The following is a 15,273-nucleotide window of genomic DNA, read 5'->3' as shown; positions in this document are numbered from 1 at the left end:
CTGTGCGATCGTACGCTCTCTCACACCTCAGAGACTCACTCTGCTCTCCTCAGACACGTGGGTCAGGCACAGCCCCTCCACCTGGAAATAATCAAAACAGAACAAACACCTTCCAAGAGTGAAAAGCAAATGCTCAGTAAGACTTGTTCTGAGTCCTCTGAGTCCCCAGTTGTTTCCCTGAGACCAATGCTAAGACGGCTTCGGCTTCCATTTGTTCCTTTGCTCATCATGAAACAAGCGCTCCGCCCCCTCCTCTGGGCCTGGCCAAGCCAGCCTGGTGTGGGGCGGTGGCTAGGGTGAGAGATGCCAGGAGCCCAGGCTGCTCAGAGAGAAAAAGCAGGTCCATTCAAAGTAGCGCAAGGAGAACATGATGAGGACACAAGAGAAGGAAAGAAGCGTCCAGAGTTCCTTCCTTGTACAGAGAGATCCCATCCACCTTAGAGGGTCAGGGAAGGTTCCATTTGTTCATTCAGCAAGTATTTATTGACAGTGCCAGGTGCCAGGGATGCCCTGGTGAACAAAAAGCCATGGGTTCCATTCTCATAGAGTTTACAGTCTCGTGAGGGAGATAAGCAGCTAGAGAAATGAACATATGAGCAGAGGTTATGAAGCATACAGGCTGCAGAGATGGGGAACAATAGGCCGGGAAAGGCCACCCTGAAGAGGTGTCATTTGAGGTGAAGCCTGAAGGCTGAGATGAGTCAGCCTGGTGAAGAGCAGAGGAGAAGGCATTCCAGGCATGTACAAAGGCCCTGGGGTGGGAAAGACCTTGGTATTGTCACAAAACTGAGAAAGGGCAAGTAATAAATTATTGTAATTTCTGTGGCTGCGAGGCAGTGAGCAAGGGAATTTGTGGCATGGAAGGAGGCTAGGATGGCAGGAGCCAGCTCACGCAGGCTCCTGGCAAGGAGGGGCTTCTTCAGCCTCAAAACCGTTGATAGTCTAAGCAGGAGAGAGATGGGATGTAATTTGTGATTTACAAAAATTATGCCGGCCGCCGTGAGCAGAGCAGGCTGTGGGGAGAGAGCAGGTAGACCTGTGGGGCAGCTGGCGCAGTGGCCCCGGTGAGTTTGTGGTGGGCAGCAAGCAGGAGAGAGGCAGGCAGAAGCAAGAGCTATTTTACAAGTGGAAATAGGAGGTCTTGTACAGGGAGTGTGTGTGAATCCAGGTGATTCCTCGGTTTCTGGCCTGAGCATCTAGTAGGGCAGAAGTGCACGTCACTGTAACAGGGGGCCCTGGAGAGAACAGGTCCTGCGGTGAAAGCAGGAGTTTGAAGGAGGTGAGAGTCTGGACAAGTTTGAATAAACAGCAAGGAGCTGGGAGAGCAGTCAGAGAGGAATGGCGTACACAACGTCAGACACGGCATGTTTACTGGCTGCTTCTCCGTAAGTAAGGAGGGCCTGGGGGCCATGTGGACCCTCAGACCCTCCCCACCCTCCCTGCAGGTATGAGGCTAGGTTCCAGCAGAAGCTCCTCGAATACACGGACTCCAACAACATTGCCTCCCTCTTCCTCACGGCCGCCAACAGATGGCTAGAAGTCCGCATGGCAAGTGCACCCACCCGCCCCCCGGACCCCGAGACAAGGGCTTCTGATAGGGGTGTGGAGCCAGAGCAAGGGTCAAACGCGGACCGGAGGGTAGGGAGAGGGGATGGAATAGCAGCTTGTGTGTGCACACAGGGCGGGCGCCGAGCCCTCCTGCTGCCCCAGCCCGGGCGGCCCTCCTGGTGTCTGACCTGAGCCTCCTCTTCCCCATCTCCACCGGGGGGCTCGTGCACCTGAGGTGTGCTTCACTGCGACGAGGGTGTGTCTGAAGTGGGCCGTCTGGTGAGGCAGGCACGTTCAGGCCTGCACAGATGGCTGGGGGTGGGGGAGCAGCAGAAGCTCTGTGCACACGTTGTCTCCTGGGGCTCCGGCCTTCAAGGCCTCCCGCGTGTCTGATGACGTGTGGGCGTGTTGCTGGAGTAGAGTCTCTGCGGAGCTGCTCCCTGCCCTAAAGGGAGTGAGGTGGGTGGGAGGGGCACTGTGGCTTTGACCCCCGAGGGCCCCCACGGCTCGCCTCCCTCCGCAGGAGTACATCGGTGCCTGCGTGGTCCTCATCGCCGCCGTGACCTCCATCTCCAACTCCCTGCACAGGGAGCTCTCTGCCGGCCTGGTGGGCCTGGGCCTCACCTACGCCCTAATGGTGAGTGGCCGCAGACTGGGGCAGCGGAGGGCTCAGATATCAGCACGCGGGGAATCTCAGGCGCCTTCCCCACCTGAGACACCCTCCAGGCCCTACCCCAAGCTACTTGAGTCTGAGGCAGGAGGGACCATGAGGGAGGAGGGCTCACCCAGGGCCGGGGTCCCGGACAGGTGGTGGGTAAGGATCCGCATTCATCGTAACCCTCCCCTGCCTCCAGGGGGGCACCCCCTGAATAGCCAGCAGAAGACATGGAGGGCCCCTGGCCCCTCAGCGGTAAGAAGAGCCGTCCCGGTGGCCGGGGTGGCACCAAGTGCTCACCGACTCCCCGCAGGTCTCCAACTACCTCAACTGGATGGTGAGGAACCTGGCGGACATGGAGATCCAGCTGGGGGCTGTGAAGCGCATCCATGGGCTCCTGAAAACCGAAGCGGAGAGCTACGAGGGGCTGCTGGGTGAGAGGCCCGGACGAGGGCGCATGGGTGGGGGGGCCCTCCCGGATACCGGCTGCAGCCTGTATCTGCTGGCTGAGCCCCGGTCTGGCCCCCAGCCCCCTCGCTCATCCCGAAGAACTGGCCCGACCAAGGGAAGATCCAGATACAGAACCTAAGTGTCCGCTACGACAGCTCCCTGAAGCCGGTGCTGAAGCACGTCAACGCCCTCATCTCCCCAGGACAGAAGGTCAGTGGGCCGGACAGCCTCACACAGTCAACTCGCGGCCCCCGGGCCTCCCAGGGCTTCCGCCTAATCAGACCCCCCAGTCGCTGGCCTTGGGCCCCTCACACGGACAAGGCTCAGCCCACCTCTCCCCCACTCCGTCTTCCCTGCTCCTTCTGCTGCCCTCACTCATCCACCAGGAGATGGACCCCCCAGACTCCCTGGCTGAGAGGGCTTTTGTCAGGGCCCCTCTGCAAATGGTCAAGGGCTCCCCCACGGCACTGCCCCCTGAGCTTCAGAGCAGGTCCTCGGGACAGAGAGCGAGGCCACGTTTGTCCTGGGGAGGGAGCCCCTGCCTGGCACTCTGACCCAACTCTCTGATTGATTCCCTCCTCACGCCCCCTCTGCTCTGACACTGCCCCCCTCCTTCTGTCTCTTTGTCTCTGTCTCTCTGTCTTTGTGGCTGTCTGTCTCACTCTCTGTCCCTGCCTCTGGCTCCTCCCATCTGTCCCTACCTCTCTCGTCCTTCTGTGTCACCATCTCGGTCTTTGTACGGGTCCCTTATTGTCCTTTCGATTGGTACCCATGGTCGGGAAGCAGTGGGGTCAGAGATGATCCAGTTTACGGTGGGCACATCCCTGCAAACCTCACTGAGCCACCCCAGGCTCTCCTACCATGCCCACGCGCACGGACTATGCACCGGTGCCCCAGCTCCCCCACAGCCCCGTCCCAGGCACAGCAAGGCCTACACCCAGGCCCAAGAAATGGACATCTACACCCTGCACTTGCCTGTGGGTCCCCGTGGGAGGTCCCTCCAGACCCACTGCAGGAAGCAAGCCCAAATAGAAGCTGGTCAGGAAGCCAGGACAAAAGAGCTGCTGTGACTTCCAATGCCTGCACAGCCCAGAAGCTCCCCCAGGGACTCACGGTGTACGTGCTCCTCTCTCCAGATTGGGATCTGTGGCCGCACAGGCAGTGGGAAGTCCTCCTTCTCTCTCGCCTTCTTCCGCATGGTGGACATGTTCGAAGGTGAGTGGTGACAGGCGCCCCACGTGTACCCACAGCCACCAGAGGGGACCTCAGTCCCAGTGTCTGGTCAGATGTCATAGGAGGCCCAGCAATCACTGCCTCCCCCTGCATCCTCGTGGGACCCACGTTCCCAGGCTGAACCTGTCCCCGGCACCACCAGCTCCCCCCACTCCTTCGTGCCCCCCCCCCTCCGTGACGTTGTCTCCACGCAGGGCGCATCATCATCGACGGCATTGACATCGCCAAACTGCCGCTGCACACCCTGCGCTCGCGCCTCTCCATCATCCTGCAGGACCCTGTCCTCTTCAGCGGCACCATCCGGTGAGCCCCACCACTCCCGCAGGCCCCCCAACCAGTCCCAGGCCAGCGCCCTGGGGCTGGAGCGTGAGGAGGGGAGGGGTGGGCGAGGCCCGGAGTGCTCAGCTGGGTACCCCTCCCCAGGCAGGCAGCCCTGTTCCGGCTCCCGGCACTATGGGCTGGCCCGGTCCCTCACACTTCCCCCGCGTGCCATTCTCTCTCCTGGGAGGCCCGGGCAGGTGCTGGTAGAGGTAGCCCCCCAGTGCTGGGGCTGCTTTCCTCCACCCGCTCACCGGCCTGCTGCCCCCTTCCAGCCAGGCCCCCCGAGGCAGCAGTTCTCACTCACTGCTCCCTTCCCCAGCCTCAGCCTCTGCCAGTCCCCGGGCATGAGCCGGGACCCTGCTTCCCTCCCTAAGGGAGCTTTCTGTGGCACCCCGCAGGTTTAACCTGGACCCGGAGAAGAAGTGCTCTGACAGCACGCTGTGGGAGGCCCTGGAGATAGCCCAGCTGAAGCTGGTGGTGAAGGCGCTGCCCGGAGGCCTGGGTAACCGCTCCCGCGGGAGCAGCGGGCCGGCGGCGGCGCTCAAGGCCGTCCGCGGGGGCTTGAGGGAACACGCCCACCCGTGTCCGACGTTTGCCCGGGGTTTGGTCCAGGGTCTGGCAGGACCCCAGAGACCATTCCGTGTACCCGTTTACCTTACGGGAGCTCAGAGAGGTCAAGTGAGTTGTCCCAGGCCTCACGACTGGTCAATTCAGGGGCTAGCTCCTCCCGAGGGATCCGGGGGGGCCAGCAGGAGTCACCGTGAGACTTGGCTTACAAGTCCGTCATCCCACGCAGTGTATTCGGCCCTGCCCACCCCGGCCACCAGCCTGCCCAGCTCTGCCCCGAGGAAGGAGAGGACAGAGGGGAAAATCACAGGCACGGGTCACCCCTCCAGGGTGCAGGGAAGACACTGCCCCCCACCCCAGAGGGCAGGGAGCCTTGGTGGTATTGGCTACTGCCCCCAGGGCATGGGGGCCGGCCAAGACTTGGCTTCAGAGACTGGCCCCGCCAGTGCCCCCGCACATCCAGCACATGCACACTCGTGCACGCTCCCCCTCCCGGCATGGCCCGGGGCCGCGGCAGCGCACCCCTGCGGGGTAACTCATGCGATGGCACGTGTGTGGTCAGGTACGGTGCAGCGGCCCTGCACACCCGCGCCTCATGACACACCCCTGCGTATCTGCCCCTGTGCATGCATTTCCTAACACCCCCGAAGCCATGCTATCCCCTGAACTCCCACTGCCAGCCTGACTCAGCCCTGCTCCTCGTCCCCGGGGCTGTTTTCAGATGCCATCATCACGGAAGGTGGGGAGAATTTCAGCCAGGGCCAGAGGCAACTGTTCTGCCTGGCTCGGGCCTTCGTGAGGAAGACCAGCATCTTCATCATGGACGAAGCCACGGCCTCCATCGACATGGCCACGGTCGGTCCAGAGCATAGCCGTGGGGGCGGGGGGTCTTGAAGAGGGTTGTCATGGGGTATTAGGGTGAAATTTGCACAAAGTGGTCCCGAAGCTCAAGTTGTCTTTAACACAAGGGCCATTTGTGGCAGAAAAAGCAAAGGGCTGGGGGGACCCTGACTACAGCTAGCCTCAGGGCATGTTTTTTTTAAGATTTTATTTATTTATTTGACAGAAGCACAGCCAGAGAGGGAACCCAAGCAGGGGGAGTGGGAGAGGGAGAAGCAGGCTCCCCGCTGAGCAGGGAGACTGATGTGGGACTCGATCCCAGGACCCCGGGATCATGACCTGAGCTGAAGGCAGACGCTTAACCAACTTTTATAGCACACACACACACAAGCTGCACACAGACCCACAGAGACTTCACACTCATCACCCGCCACACAGCACAGCCAGACACACTCACAGCGCACACACATTGCACAGACCCGAGCGCCCAACAGGCTGAGCCCAGCCCCTGAATGCTAGAACTTGGTTGGTCCTGTGGGGACAAGGACCAGGCAGACAGAAGGAGGGGTGGGCTAGTGTTGGGGTCACATGGGAGCCGGACCGCAGACCTGGGCCCATGTCTCCAAAGCCAGGCCAGACCCCACCCACTAGGCCGATGAGCCAACCGCTGCTCCTCCCACCTGGCAGGAAAACATCCTCCAGAAGGTGGTGATGACGGCCTTCGCTGACCGCACTGTGGTCACCATCGCGGTAAGGGGCCCCTTGTTGGAGTGCGGGGGACAGCCGGAGAGAGGGCTGGCTTCCTGAAGCTGCCCTCAGAGGGCAGCCACTGCGCTCACCTGGGCCTGGTAATCAGGACAGGCGCCTGGAGCCACGATGCAGAGACTGGAGGGCTTGCAGGGAACCTGGACCGCAGGACGTGGGGTGTGGAAGGACTTACACCCGCACTTCCCTCAGATCCCCCTCTCCATCTGCAGATTCCAGGGCCCGCCCCTGTCCTAAGGCCCCAGGAGCTAGGCTAGAGTACTGTCTCCATAGTGGGGGTTGGGCTGTGAGGCGATCTCTGAGTCTTGGAGCCCAGAGGTGAGGGCAGAGCTGAGACTTGGTGAGGGGAGAGGGCGTCATTAGTGGCTTGGGGTCACAGCCACCCCAGAGATGGGACATTCCATTCACAGGCCTCCTCCTCCGAACTGCAGGAGGGACCCCCTCAGCTGCCCCTCCCTCCCTCCCCCCACCACCCTGACAGCCCCCTCCTGCCCCCCAGCACCGCGTGCACACCATCCTGAGTGCAGACCTGGTGATTGTCCTGAAACGTGGCGCCATCCTTGAGTTCGACAAGCCAGAGAAGCTGCTCAGCCGGAAGGACAGCGTCTTCGCCTCCTTTGTCCGTGCGGACAAGTGACCGCCGGAGCCCAAGTGCCACCCCACACCCTCTCCTGCCCCCGCCTCCCGCCTGGGCTTTCTAACTGTAAATCACTTGTAAATAAAGAGATTGGTTGTTTCCTACTGGAGGCCTCTCAGGTCTGGTGGGCAGGGCCTGGGGTGGCCTGTGGGTCCGACGGAGCCAGGCTGTGTGGCATCAGGCAGAGCTGAGGCTGTGTGAGTGTGGCCAGAAGCGTGTCTCCTTATCTGTGAAGTGAGGTTTGTATTAGTCTGCTTGGGTGGCCGTAACAAAATAGCGGACTAGGAGACTTAAACAGAAATGTTTTCTGACAGTTCTGGAGCCTGGAAGTCCAAGATCAAAGTGTCAGAGCTTTGGTTTCTCCTAAGGACCTAATTACCTCTTCACAGGCCTTATCTCCAAATACCGTCACACTGCATGGCTTCCACATGGGCGTTTAGGGTTTTAACAAATGGACTGGCGCGGCGGAGGGGGGGGGGGGGCGGGGGGGATGACACAATTGGGTCCATAACAAGGGTTATCGCATTTTTGTGATTATCTCATTAGACAAAGTAGTCCCTTTCCTTCTCACTTTATTTCTTGGATTAAAATTGTGGTGTACCTGGGATTAGTACCATTTCCATGACAAATGACAGGACACCAACTCAAAGGGGCTTAAACAAAAACTGGAATTCATTGCCCTTTGTGATGGAGAAGGCCAGGAGGTATACTGCTTCAAGCATGGCTGGACCCAGGCGTCTGACTGCAGGGATGTGTTTCCATTTCTGGGTTCCATCTTCCTCTCCCTGTCTGATGACAAGTAGTCACTAGCACCTCCAGCTTGTACCCTACCCCTCTGAAAAAGAGATGATTTTTCCCAATAGTCCCAGCAAAAGTCTTGGGAGCAAATCTCAATGGACCAAGTTAGATCATACCCGTACCTCTAGCCAATCATTGGGTCAGAGGACTGGAACACACTGACTGGCTAGGCCCGGATCACATGTTCCCATCTGTGTCCCCCATGGAGAGGCATTCAGAATGGGAGAAGGTGGTCCTTCAGAGGGAAGCACAGTGCATATACCACAAGTCAGCCAGGTGGTGGCTGGAGATGCTGAGGCCACACTCTGGGGAGACCAAAACAACGGATGTCCTCAGAGTCTATCAGCATCGTGCAACAGGAGTGCACACCTCCCCCAGCCCAGAAATGGCAGGTGCTCATTTCCATATCACGTTATTATCATTTACATGTTGACTTCAGTACTGTCTATCCCAGCTCTGGGGTGCAGACCCAGGAGTCTTGGGCCTGTGTCCCTTTTGGTTGCAATGGGGTCAGAGCAATGTAAGGAAAACCCACCGGTCCCTGGAGAGAGGCCTAACACAGACCTTTTGGATCAGGAAGTGAGAGCTCTGTAAGGCCTGGCAGGCTGCCTGGGGGAGGCAAGATGGGAGTTGGGCATGAGATGGGTGGAAATTGGACAGGCAGACTTAGAGAAAATGGCCCATGGGGCAGGGGGTAGGGGCATAAGATCATAGAGCCTTAAATGCCAGGACAAGGAATCTAGGATAAGCCTATGAACAAAAGGGAAGTGGAGAAGGCTTCCGAGTGAGAAAGGAACCTGACAAATGCGGTTTTGGGGGGAGATGAGCATGAGGAGGTAAGAATGGAGCAGGGCAGGAGGCTGAGCTCTTTGGGTAAGGGGCTCCCCCTCCTAGAAAGGGTGGAGCAGGTAATGGCTGAGGCCTCAGGGCCACACTGTGAGGCAGGGCCTTGCCTTTCCAGCTCTAAGATGCCTCTGGGGGCCTAGCAGCCCTCTCCACTGAGGGGCCTCCCAAGAGTAGAGCCTGGGAAGGGAGAAGATTCCCAACCCCACTGCCACCTCGTGCCCACCACACCCCAAGGGATTGAAGGGAGGTAGCAGGGTTCATACTGAAGTCTTGCAGGGATGCCCAAGGCCATTCTGGCCCAAACCCCGCTAGAGTATCCCTGATGGCCTGCCGACTCTGGCTTGGATACTCCAAAGACATGGGTCATCTCTGGTTATTAGAACTGACTCTTCCATACGTGAAATCTCTTCCACTCAGTGTCTGTACTGGTTCTATACTTTGGGCCACATAAAACTATTAGTCCATCCCCCCTGGACTCCTGGGGTTTCTGCAATAGTGCCCAAACTCCCTAGGGGGCTCTCTGAGGCTCTTTTTCTGGTGACTGAACAGATGTAGTTGACTCAAAGGTTTCCTGTGTAACCCTGTCTCCTTGAGCTCCCCCACTGTGATCATCATGTTCTCCCCTCCCCACTCTAGGCACTGCATCTCTGTTAATATAGCCCAAGCTCACACTTACCCTGAGTAACAGTGTAGACTCTGCCTGCAGGTGAGTATGAGACAGAAAGGAAAGCTCAATATGAAAATCACAGTCTGCCCCACTGTGACCCATATCCCCACTGCCCCCATCTTGGGGCTCTGCCTCAGGCCCACACTCCAACAAATGCACACACACGGGTCAGGGCTACATAAAGATCTGAGCCCCAGAGAGGGGGTGGGGCCGCTACTGTCCCAACAACAGAGACCTAGCAGGCTTCCTCTCCCAGCTGAGAACTGGAGGGCCCCATTAGAGGCCCAAGCCACAGGGCATGGGCTGCAGACTGATGCCTGCAGTAGAAGCACCACTCATGTTCAGGTCAAGAGCTTAAGTCCCCCAGTTCCCAAGCCAACCCTAATACAGCCCCTCGGACCCGCGTCCATTCCATTTATTACCTAAGGTATAAGAGCCCAGGCTGCGGGTGTAAGGAGGTGTACAGCAAGCGTCCGTAGTTCCAACTCTCTTTAAAATACAAGGGTGTCGTTGTGGGATGATTAAGAAGGAACCACCCAGGCTTCTGGGCTGGTGTGAAACCGTGCTCCCACACCTGCTAGTAAGGTCCATTATTTTCTGGGGAGGGAGTCCGTGGCTTTCGTCAAATTCTGGGAGAATCCACGACTCAGAAAAGATTAAGAGCATCCCCAAAGAGAAGAAGCAGTCACTTGAGGAATCCTCAGGCCACCTAACCTCTTGCAGTCACCAGTTTGGTGACGCATCTCCTCAGAGCCTCCCCTCGCTGGGAACCCGCAAAGCCCAAGGCTGCAGGAGAGGTGGATACTGGCCCAGCTGAGAAGGGGAAAATTGGAGGAGGAAAGTCAAGGCAACAGGGGCTGCAGTCCTGACTGAAAGGGCGGGTGGCGACTCCCCTCACTGTCCCCGAGTGGGCAGGAGGAACCTCTTTTGGTCCATCCGATTGGGCAAACCCCCAAGGCCAGACTGAATCTGGAACAGGAAGGCGGGGCGTGGGGCGGGTGTGAATGGCGAGGGGCGGGGCTTGAGCGCGTGCCCGCCCCCCCTCCGGCTCAGGAATAGGTCGGGCTCCCCCTGGCGGCTCCGGGTCCCCACTCCATTCCTCTGGCGCCCTCGCCCTCAATCTTCTGCCCCCACCCAGCGCAGGTCGGTCTCAGCGGACCAACGGACAGACGGACGGACGGACGGACGAGAGGACGACCCGCTGGGACGCCCCGGCAGCAGGAGGGGCGGGGAGGCGACGGCTGCAGCTTGAGGAGCAGAAGCAGGTGCCGCGGCGACGAGCGGGCGGGGCAGGACGGAGCGGAGCGCCGGGCGGGGGCGCGGCGCCGGCTTGCGTGGGCCGGCTGGGAGCCGAGAGGCCGCGACTGTGAGTGAGCCCGGCCAGGTTGCGCTGGGGGCGAGGGGACCTGGAGTGGAGTCGGGTCGGGTGGTGACTCTGGAGGGCGCACGGATCCCAAGGAGACAGAAAGGACGAGAGCTGGAGGAGGATCCTATCAGCCGCGGGGGCGCTACAGAGGGTAGGGTAGAAAAGGGGGCATACCTGGAGGCGAGACGGGGGGGTCATCAGAATATGAAGCTGGAGCTTGGAAGGGGGGCCGGGAGCAGAAGTGAGTGAGGCAGGAGAAATGGCGGGGGTTGTGTGAGGTCTGGTGAGTTTTGTAAGATCCAGAAGTGTTAAGTTCCAAGGTAGAGGAGGTGGGTTGAGAAGGAGTCTTAGCGGGAGGCCCAGGGGAAGTCAACGGTGGAGGAGTGGAGCTGAGATCGAAAGCAAGCTAGGGAACAGGCGGGGTAGGAGGCTCATTAGGCGACGGGCAGGTGGGCTGAGGTGTGAGGCTGGTTTAAAAAAGCAGGGGCCAGTTGGAGGTGAGGATGAGTCTGGTTGGGGAGGCATCTCTGAAGTGAGGCCAGCACAGACTGAGGACGGTCCCAGAGTGGAAGGGTTCCCCGGGGAGGAAACTCCACAGTGAGGCCCAAGGCTTGGTCAGGGGGGCGCCCCCCATGGGGGAAGCCTCTCCCTGGTGGTTGCTGGAGCCATGCTGTCCCGAAAAGGCATCATCCCTGAGGAGTATGTGCTGACACGGCTAGCAGAGGACCCCGCGGAGCCCCGATACCGAGCCCGAGAGCGGAGGGCCCGCTTCGTGTCCAAGAATGGCAATTGCAACGTAGCGCACAAGAACATCCGGGAGCAGGGCCGATTCCTGCAGGACGTATTCACCACGCTGGTGGACCTCAAGTGGCCACACACGCTGCTTATCTTTACCATGTCCTTCCTGTGCAGCTGGCTGCTCTTTGCCATGGTCTGGTGGCTCATCGCCTTCGCTCACGGTGACCTGGCCCCTGGCGAGGGCACTGCTGTGCCCTGTGTCACCAGCATCCACTCTTTTTCATCTGCCTTCCTTTTCTCCATTGAGGTCCAGGTGACCATCGGCTTTGGCGGGCGCATGGTGACCGAGGAGTGCCCGCTGGCCGTTTTGGTCCTCATTGTGCAGAACATCGTGGGGCTCATGATCAACGCCATCATGCTGGGCTGCATCTTCATGAAGACCGCCCAGGCCCACCGGCGGGCCGAGACCCTCATCTTCAGCAAGCACGCTGTCATCGCGGTGCGCCACGGCCGCCTGTGCTTCATGCTGCGCGTGGGTGACCTCCGCAAAAGCATGATCATCAGCGCCACCATCCACATGCAGGTGGTGCGCAAGACCACCAGCCCCGAGGGCGAGGTGGTGCCGCTCCACCAGGTGGACATCCCCATGGAGAACGGCGTGGGGGGCAACAGCATCTTCCTGGTGGCCCCTCTCATCATCTACCACGTCATCGATGCCAACAGTCCCCTCTACGACCTGGCGCCCAGTGACCTGCATCACCACCAAGACCTCGAGATCATCGTCATTCTGGAAGGCGTGGTGGAAACCACGGGCATCACCACCCAGGCCCGCACCTCCTACTTGGCCGACGAGATCCTCTGGGGCCAGCGCTTTGTACCCATTGTGGCCGAGGAGGATGGCCGCTACTCCGTGGACTACTCCAAATTTGGCAACACCATCAAAGTGCCCACGCCGCTCTGCACGGCCCGCCAGCTTGATGAGGACCGCAGCCTGCTGGACGCCCTGACCCTCGCCTCGGCCCGTGGCCCCCTGCGCAAGCGCAGTGTGGCTGTGGCCAAGGCCAAACCCAAGTTTAGCATCTCTCCGGATTCCCTGTCCTGAGCCATGGTCCCTTGGGCCCCCACGCTGCTTGTGTGCACGGGGGCAGTGTGGTATGGTATGTAGAGTGGACATGGTGTGGGCCCCTTGGCCGGGCCGGGACCTGGTGTGACGCTGGGCCCTCTTCAGCTCAGCCTCCCCTCCTGCTGTTAGCCCATGGTGCTACAGGGCACTTGTCACTACTCTATTTCTGGCCTCAGCAGGAGCCTGTACTGGGTTATTTTTGTCTCTGCCCCTCCCAGCCCCAGCTCAGGACTGGCTCACCTCCCTACCCACCCACCCCCAGGCTGGGGAAGCTGTGGGAAGTGTTGGACCCTAAAGTTGGGTCTCCTGCCAGCTCTGCATCCCCGTGATCAATTGACCACAAGCTGGGCAGGTGGCTGGGGAACAGTCCCAGGTGGGCAACCTGCTACTCTGTTTCGGTGGCCCCAACAGATGACCGGCCACTCTTGGTCCCTGAAGAAGTGATGGCCTACTGGGTGGGCCCTGCCAGCTGGGGAGGGCAGTCAATGAAGGAGCGTATTCCAGCTGGAGGATTAGAGGTAGTGGAACCGACACAGACAGGGACAGGCCGAGTCTGCTAGGACTCTCCTCCCTAGGGCAGACTCAGGCACGGAGGAAGTGGTGTGAGGACACGCAGCTATGCTGAGCCCTGGTCAGGCACAGGAAAGAGGAGCTGGGCCCCTGGGCCCCCGCCCCGTGCCCTTACACCAAGGCTTCTCTGGGGAGGGGCTGCTGTGCCTGCCTGCTCCCATTCCGTCCCTGCCCCGGGAGGCTGGGACGGGCTCGGGCAGACATCGGTGTGCCAAGCAGAAAGAGGCTGAGGAGAGGGGGGCCTGGGCCTACCATACAGATTGAACTCTGGCTCTGGCTCCCCACCAGTGGCTGGCCAGAGGGTGTCCGTGGAGGGTCTTTGGGTCGCTAGAAAAGGAGGTGTTGGAAAGCTCATGATGGTGGGGGTGAGCGAGGTCCTTAGTCCCCACGGGCTTGACCGCAGGCGGGGCTCCTGGAGCCGTGCTGCGCATACCTGCCCGGGATGCTGCCTTCTCTGTTGTCCCTAAAACCTCCCTAAACGCTGGGCAGTTCTTGCGGGGGAGGGAGGGGGCACACTGGCGGACAGGGAGGGCAGGGGCCGGCCCACATTCCAAAGGTGCCACAGATCCTAGCCAGGCGGCCAGGAAAAGGACCTGGGGCCGACCCTGATCACCCGGTTCAGGAGACTTTCACCTTTCTGCCTCAGGCAGCCCAGCCCTGCCAGCCCGTCTGACCATCTCAGTTTTGGGGCACCTACCAGGCTTATAGCCCTGGGCCTGGCCTCCACTCCGGGGATCTGCTGGAAGGCTGGGGTGGTCAGGGAAGGGGTGGGGCCATCAGATGCATTAGTGTACAGGATACTGCAAGTTTGGTTCCAGACCACCGCAACAAAACAAATAGTGCGATAAAGAGAGTCAAATGAATATTTTTTGGTTTCCCACCGCATATAAAAGTTATGTTTACACTATACTGTAGTCTGTTCGGTGTGCAATAGCATTACGTCTAAAAAAACAATGTACATACCTTAATTAAAAAATACTTTATTGCTAAAAAGTGCTAACCATCATCTGAGCTTTCAGTGAGTGGTAATCTTTTTGCTGGAGGGTCTTGCCTCAATGTTGAGGGCTGCTGACTGATTGGGGTGGTGGCTGCTGGAGGTTGGGGGGCTGTGGCAATTTTTAAAAAATTAGACATCAGTGAAGTTTACCACATCAATTGCCTCTTCCTTACACGAATGAAAGAGATTGTGACATCCCCAAGTCTGTGGCTCCTTGAGGTCAGAAACTGTATCTGATTCAGCACTGTGTCTGACACTAAGTACGTGCTGAAAGAATGAATGAACGATGCATAGTACATAGGACAACAAGCCAGCATCACTGGTGCTGTTGGAGGCCTGCAGTGGGCTTTAGCTGGATCAGTGAGAGCTTGTCCTGGGCTACTCCGGAGGTAGGGCTGAAGAGCCAGGAAGCTGCTGCTGCTGGTCCAGGCTCTAAGCTCCCCCTTCCTGCACCCACACAGCCCCCCAACATTGACCAGTTTGTGATACAGGAGCAGAGGGATGAGAAGCTACTCAGAGTCAGCCCGGAGTTCGGGGGACAGTGCCTGGCTCCTGGGACTCAGCTTGGCTGTCCTTAAGACCAGGAGAGGGGCCAGACTCATTAATGAGAAGCTGCTCAGCAGCACCATTCTTGGGACCCCATCCAAAGTAACCGTCCTCCATTCCCTCCACCTTAAATGGCTGGTGACAGCGAACCGACAGAACTGGGGGCTCAGCGCCACCTGCTGGCCACAAAGAAGACCTACTTGAGAGAAAACCAGGGCCACTGGTCCCAGTCTTTCCACTCCTAAGAGAGACCTCCTAGCCTTAAGGCTTAGCTCAGGGAGCAGCTGGAAAGTTCCAGGTATGGAGGGAGCTGCTGAGCTCAACAGGAAAGGGAATCCAAGCCACCGTCTTCCTGTAGTGAAACTCAGTTGCTAGTCTGGAAAAACTAGCCCACTAGCCATACTGGAAAACTGCCAGGCCTGACGCCTATGGATTTGGTATCTCCTGCCAGTTACTGCAAGGCCCACATGTTACCCATGAAGGTGGCCCTCTGGCCTTTCTGCTGGAGAGGACACACTCAGCTTCCACAGGACCCACCTTCTCTCCCCATGTGGCATCCTTCCAGCTCCAGCCTAAACGTGAGATCCTCCCCAACATCCTTCCCTA

The 15,273-nt window shown here is 59.2% G+C and overlaps 2 protein-coding genes across 2 annotated transcripts in view; both read left to right on the top strand.

Moving 5' to 3' along the window:
* Window positions 1-7,071, top strand: part of ABCC8 (ATP binding cassette subfamily C member 8) — a 73,517-nt gene extending 66,446 nt beyond the window's left edge. Inside the window, exons 30-39 of the mRNA XM_045796603.2 lie at window positions 1,446-1,548; window positions 2,072-2,185; window positions 2,517-2,637; window positions 2,733-2,863; window positions 3,790-3,868; window positions 4,081-4,189; window positions 4,606-4,709; window positions 5,496-5,629; window positions 6,302-6,364; window positions 6,879-7,071. Of these exons, the coding sequence (XP_045652559.1) occupies window positions 1,446-1,548; window positions 2,072-2,185; window positions 2,517-2,637; window positions 2,733-2,863; window positions 3,790-3,868; window positions 4,081-4,189; window positions 4,606-4,709; window positions 5,496-5,629; window positions 6,302-6,364; window positions 6,879-7,016 (1,096 nt within the window). The 3' untranslated portion in view covers window positions 7,017-7,071. The remainder of the gene's footprint in view (window positions 1-1,445; window positions 1,549-2,071; window positions 2,186-2,516; window positions 2,638-2,732; window positions 2,864-3,789; window positions 3,869-4,080; window positions 4,190-4,605; window positions 4,710-5,495; window positions 5,630-6,301; window positions 6,365-6,878) is intronic.
* Window positions 7,072-10,386: 3,315 nt separating this feature from the next.
* KCNJ11 (potassium inwardly rectifying channel subfamily J member 11) lies at window positions 10,387-14,123 on the top strand. The gene has a single exon (XM_045796600.2). The coding sequence runs from the start codon at window positions 11,361-11,363 to the stop codon at window positions 12,531-12,533; it is 1,173 nt and encodes a 390-aa protein (XP_045652556.1). The 5' UTR covers window positions 10,387-11,360; the 3' UTR covers window positions 12,534-14,123.
* Window positions 14,124-15,273: the final 1,150 nt, after the last annotated feature.

The sequence above is a fragment of the Ursus americanus genome, chromosome 24 (assembly GCF_024610735.1).
Source record: "Ursus americanus isolate L20-20 chromosome 24, mUrsAme1.1.p, whole genome shotgun sequence".
NCBI classification, from domain to species: domain Eukaryota; kingdom Metazoa; phylum Chordata; class Mammalia; order Carnivora; family Ursidae; genus Ursus; species Ursus americanus.
This window is presented reverse-complemented; position numbering and strand designations above follow the sequence as displayed.

Coding starts and splice junctions, on each gene's coding strand:
- KCNJ11 (XM_045796600.2), top strand. CDS start 11,361: ATGCTGTCCCGAAAAGGCATCATCCCTGAGGAGTATGTGCTGACACGG.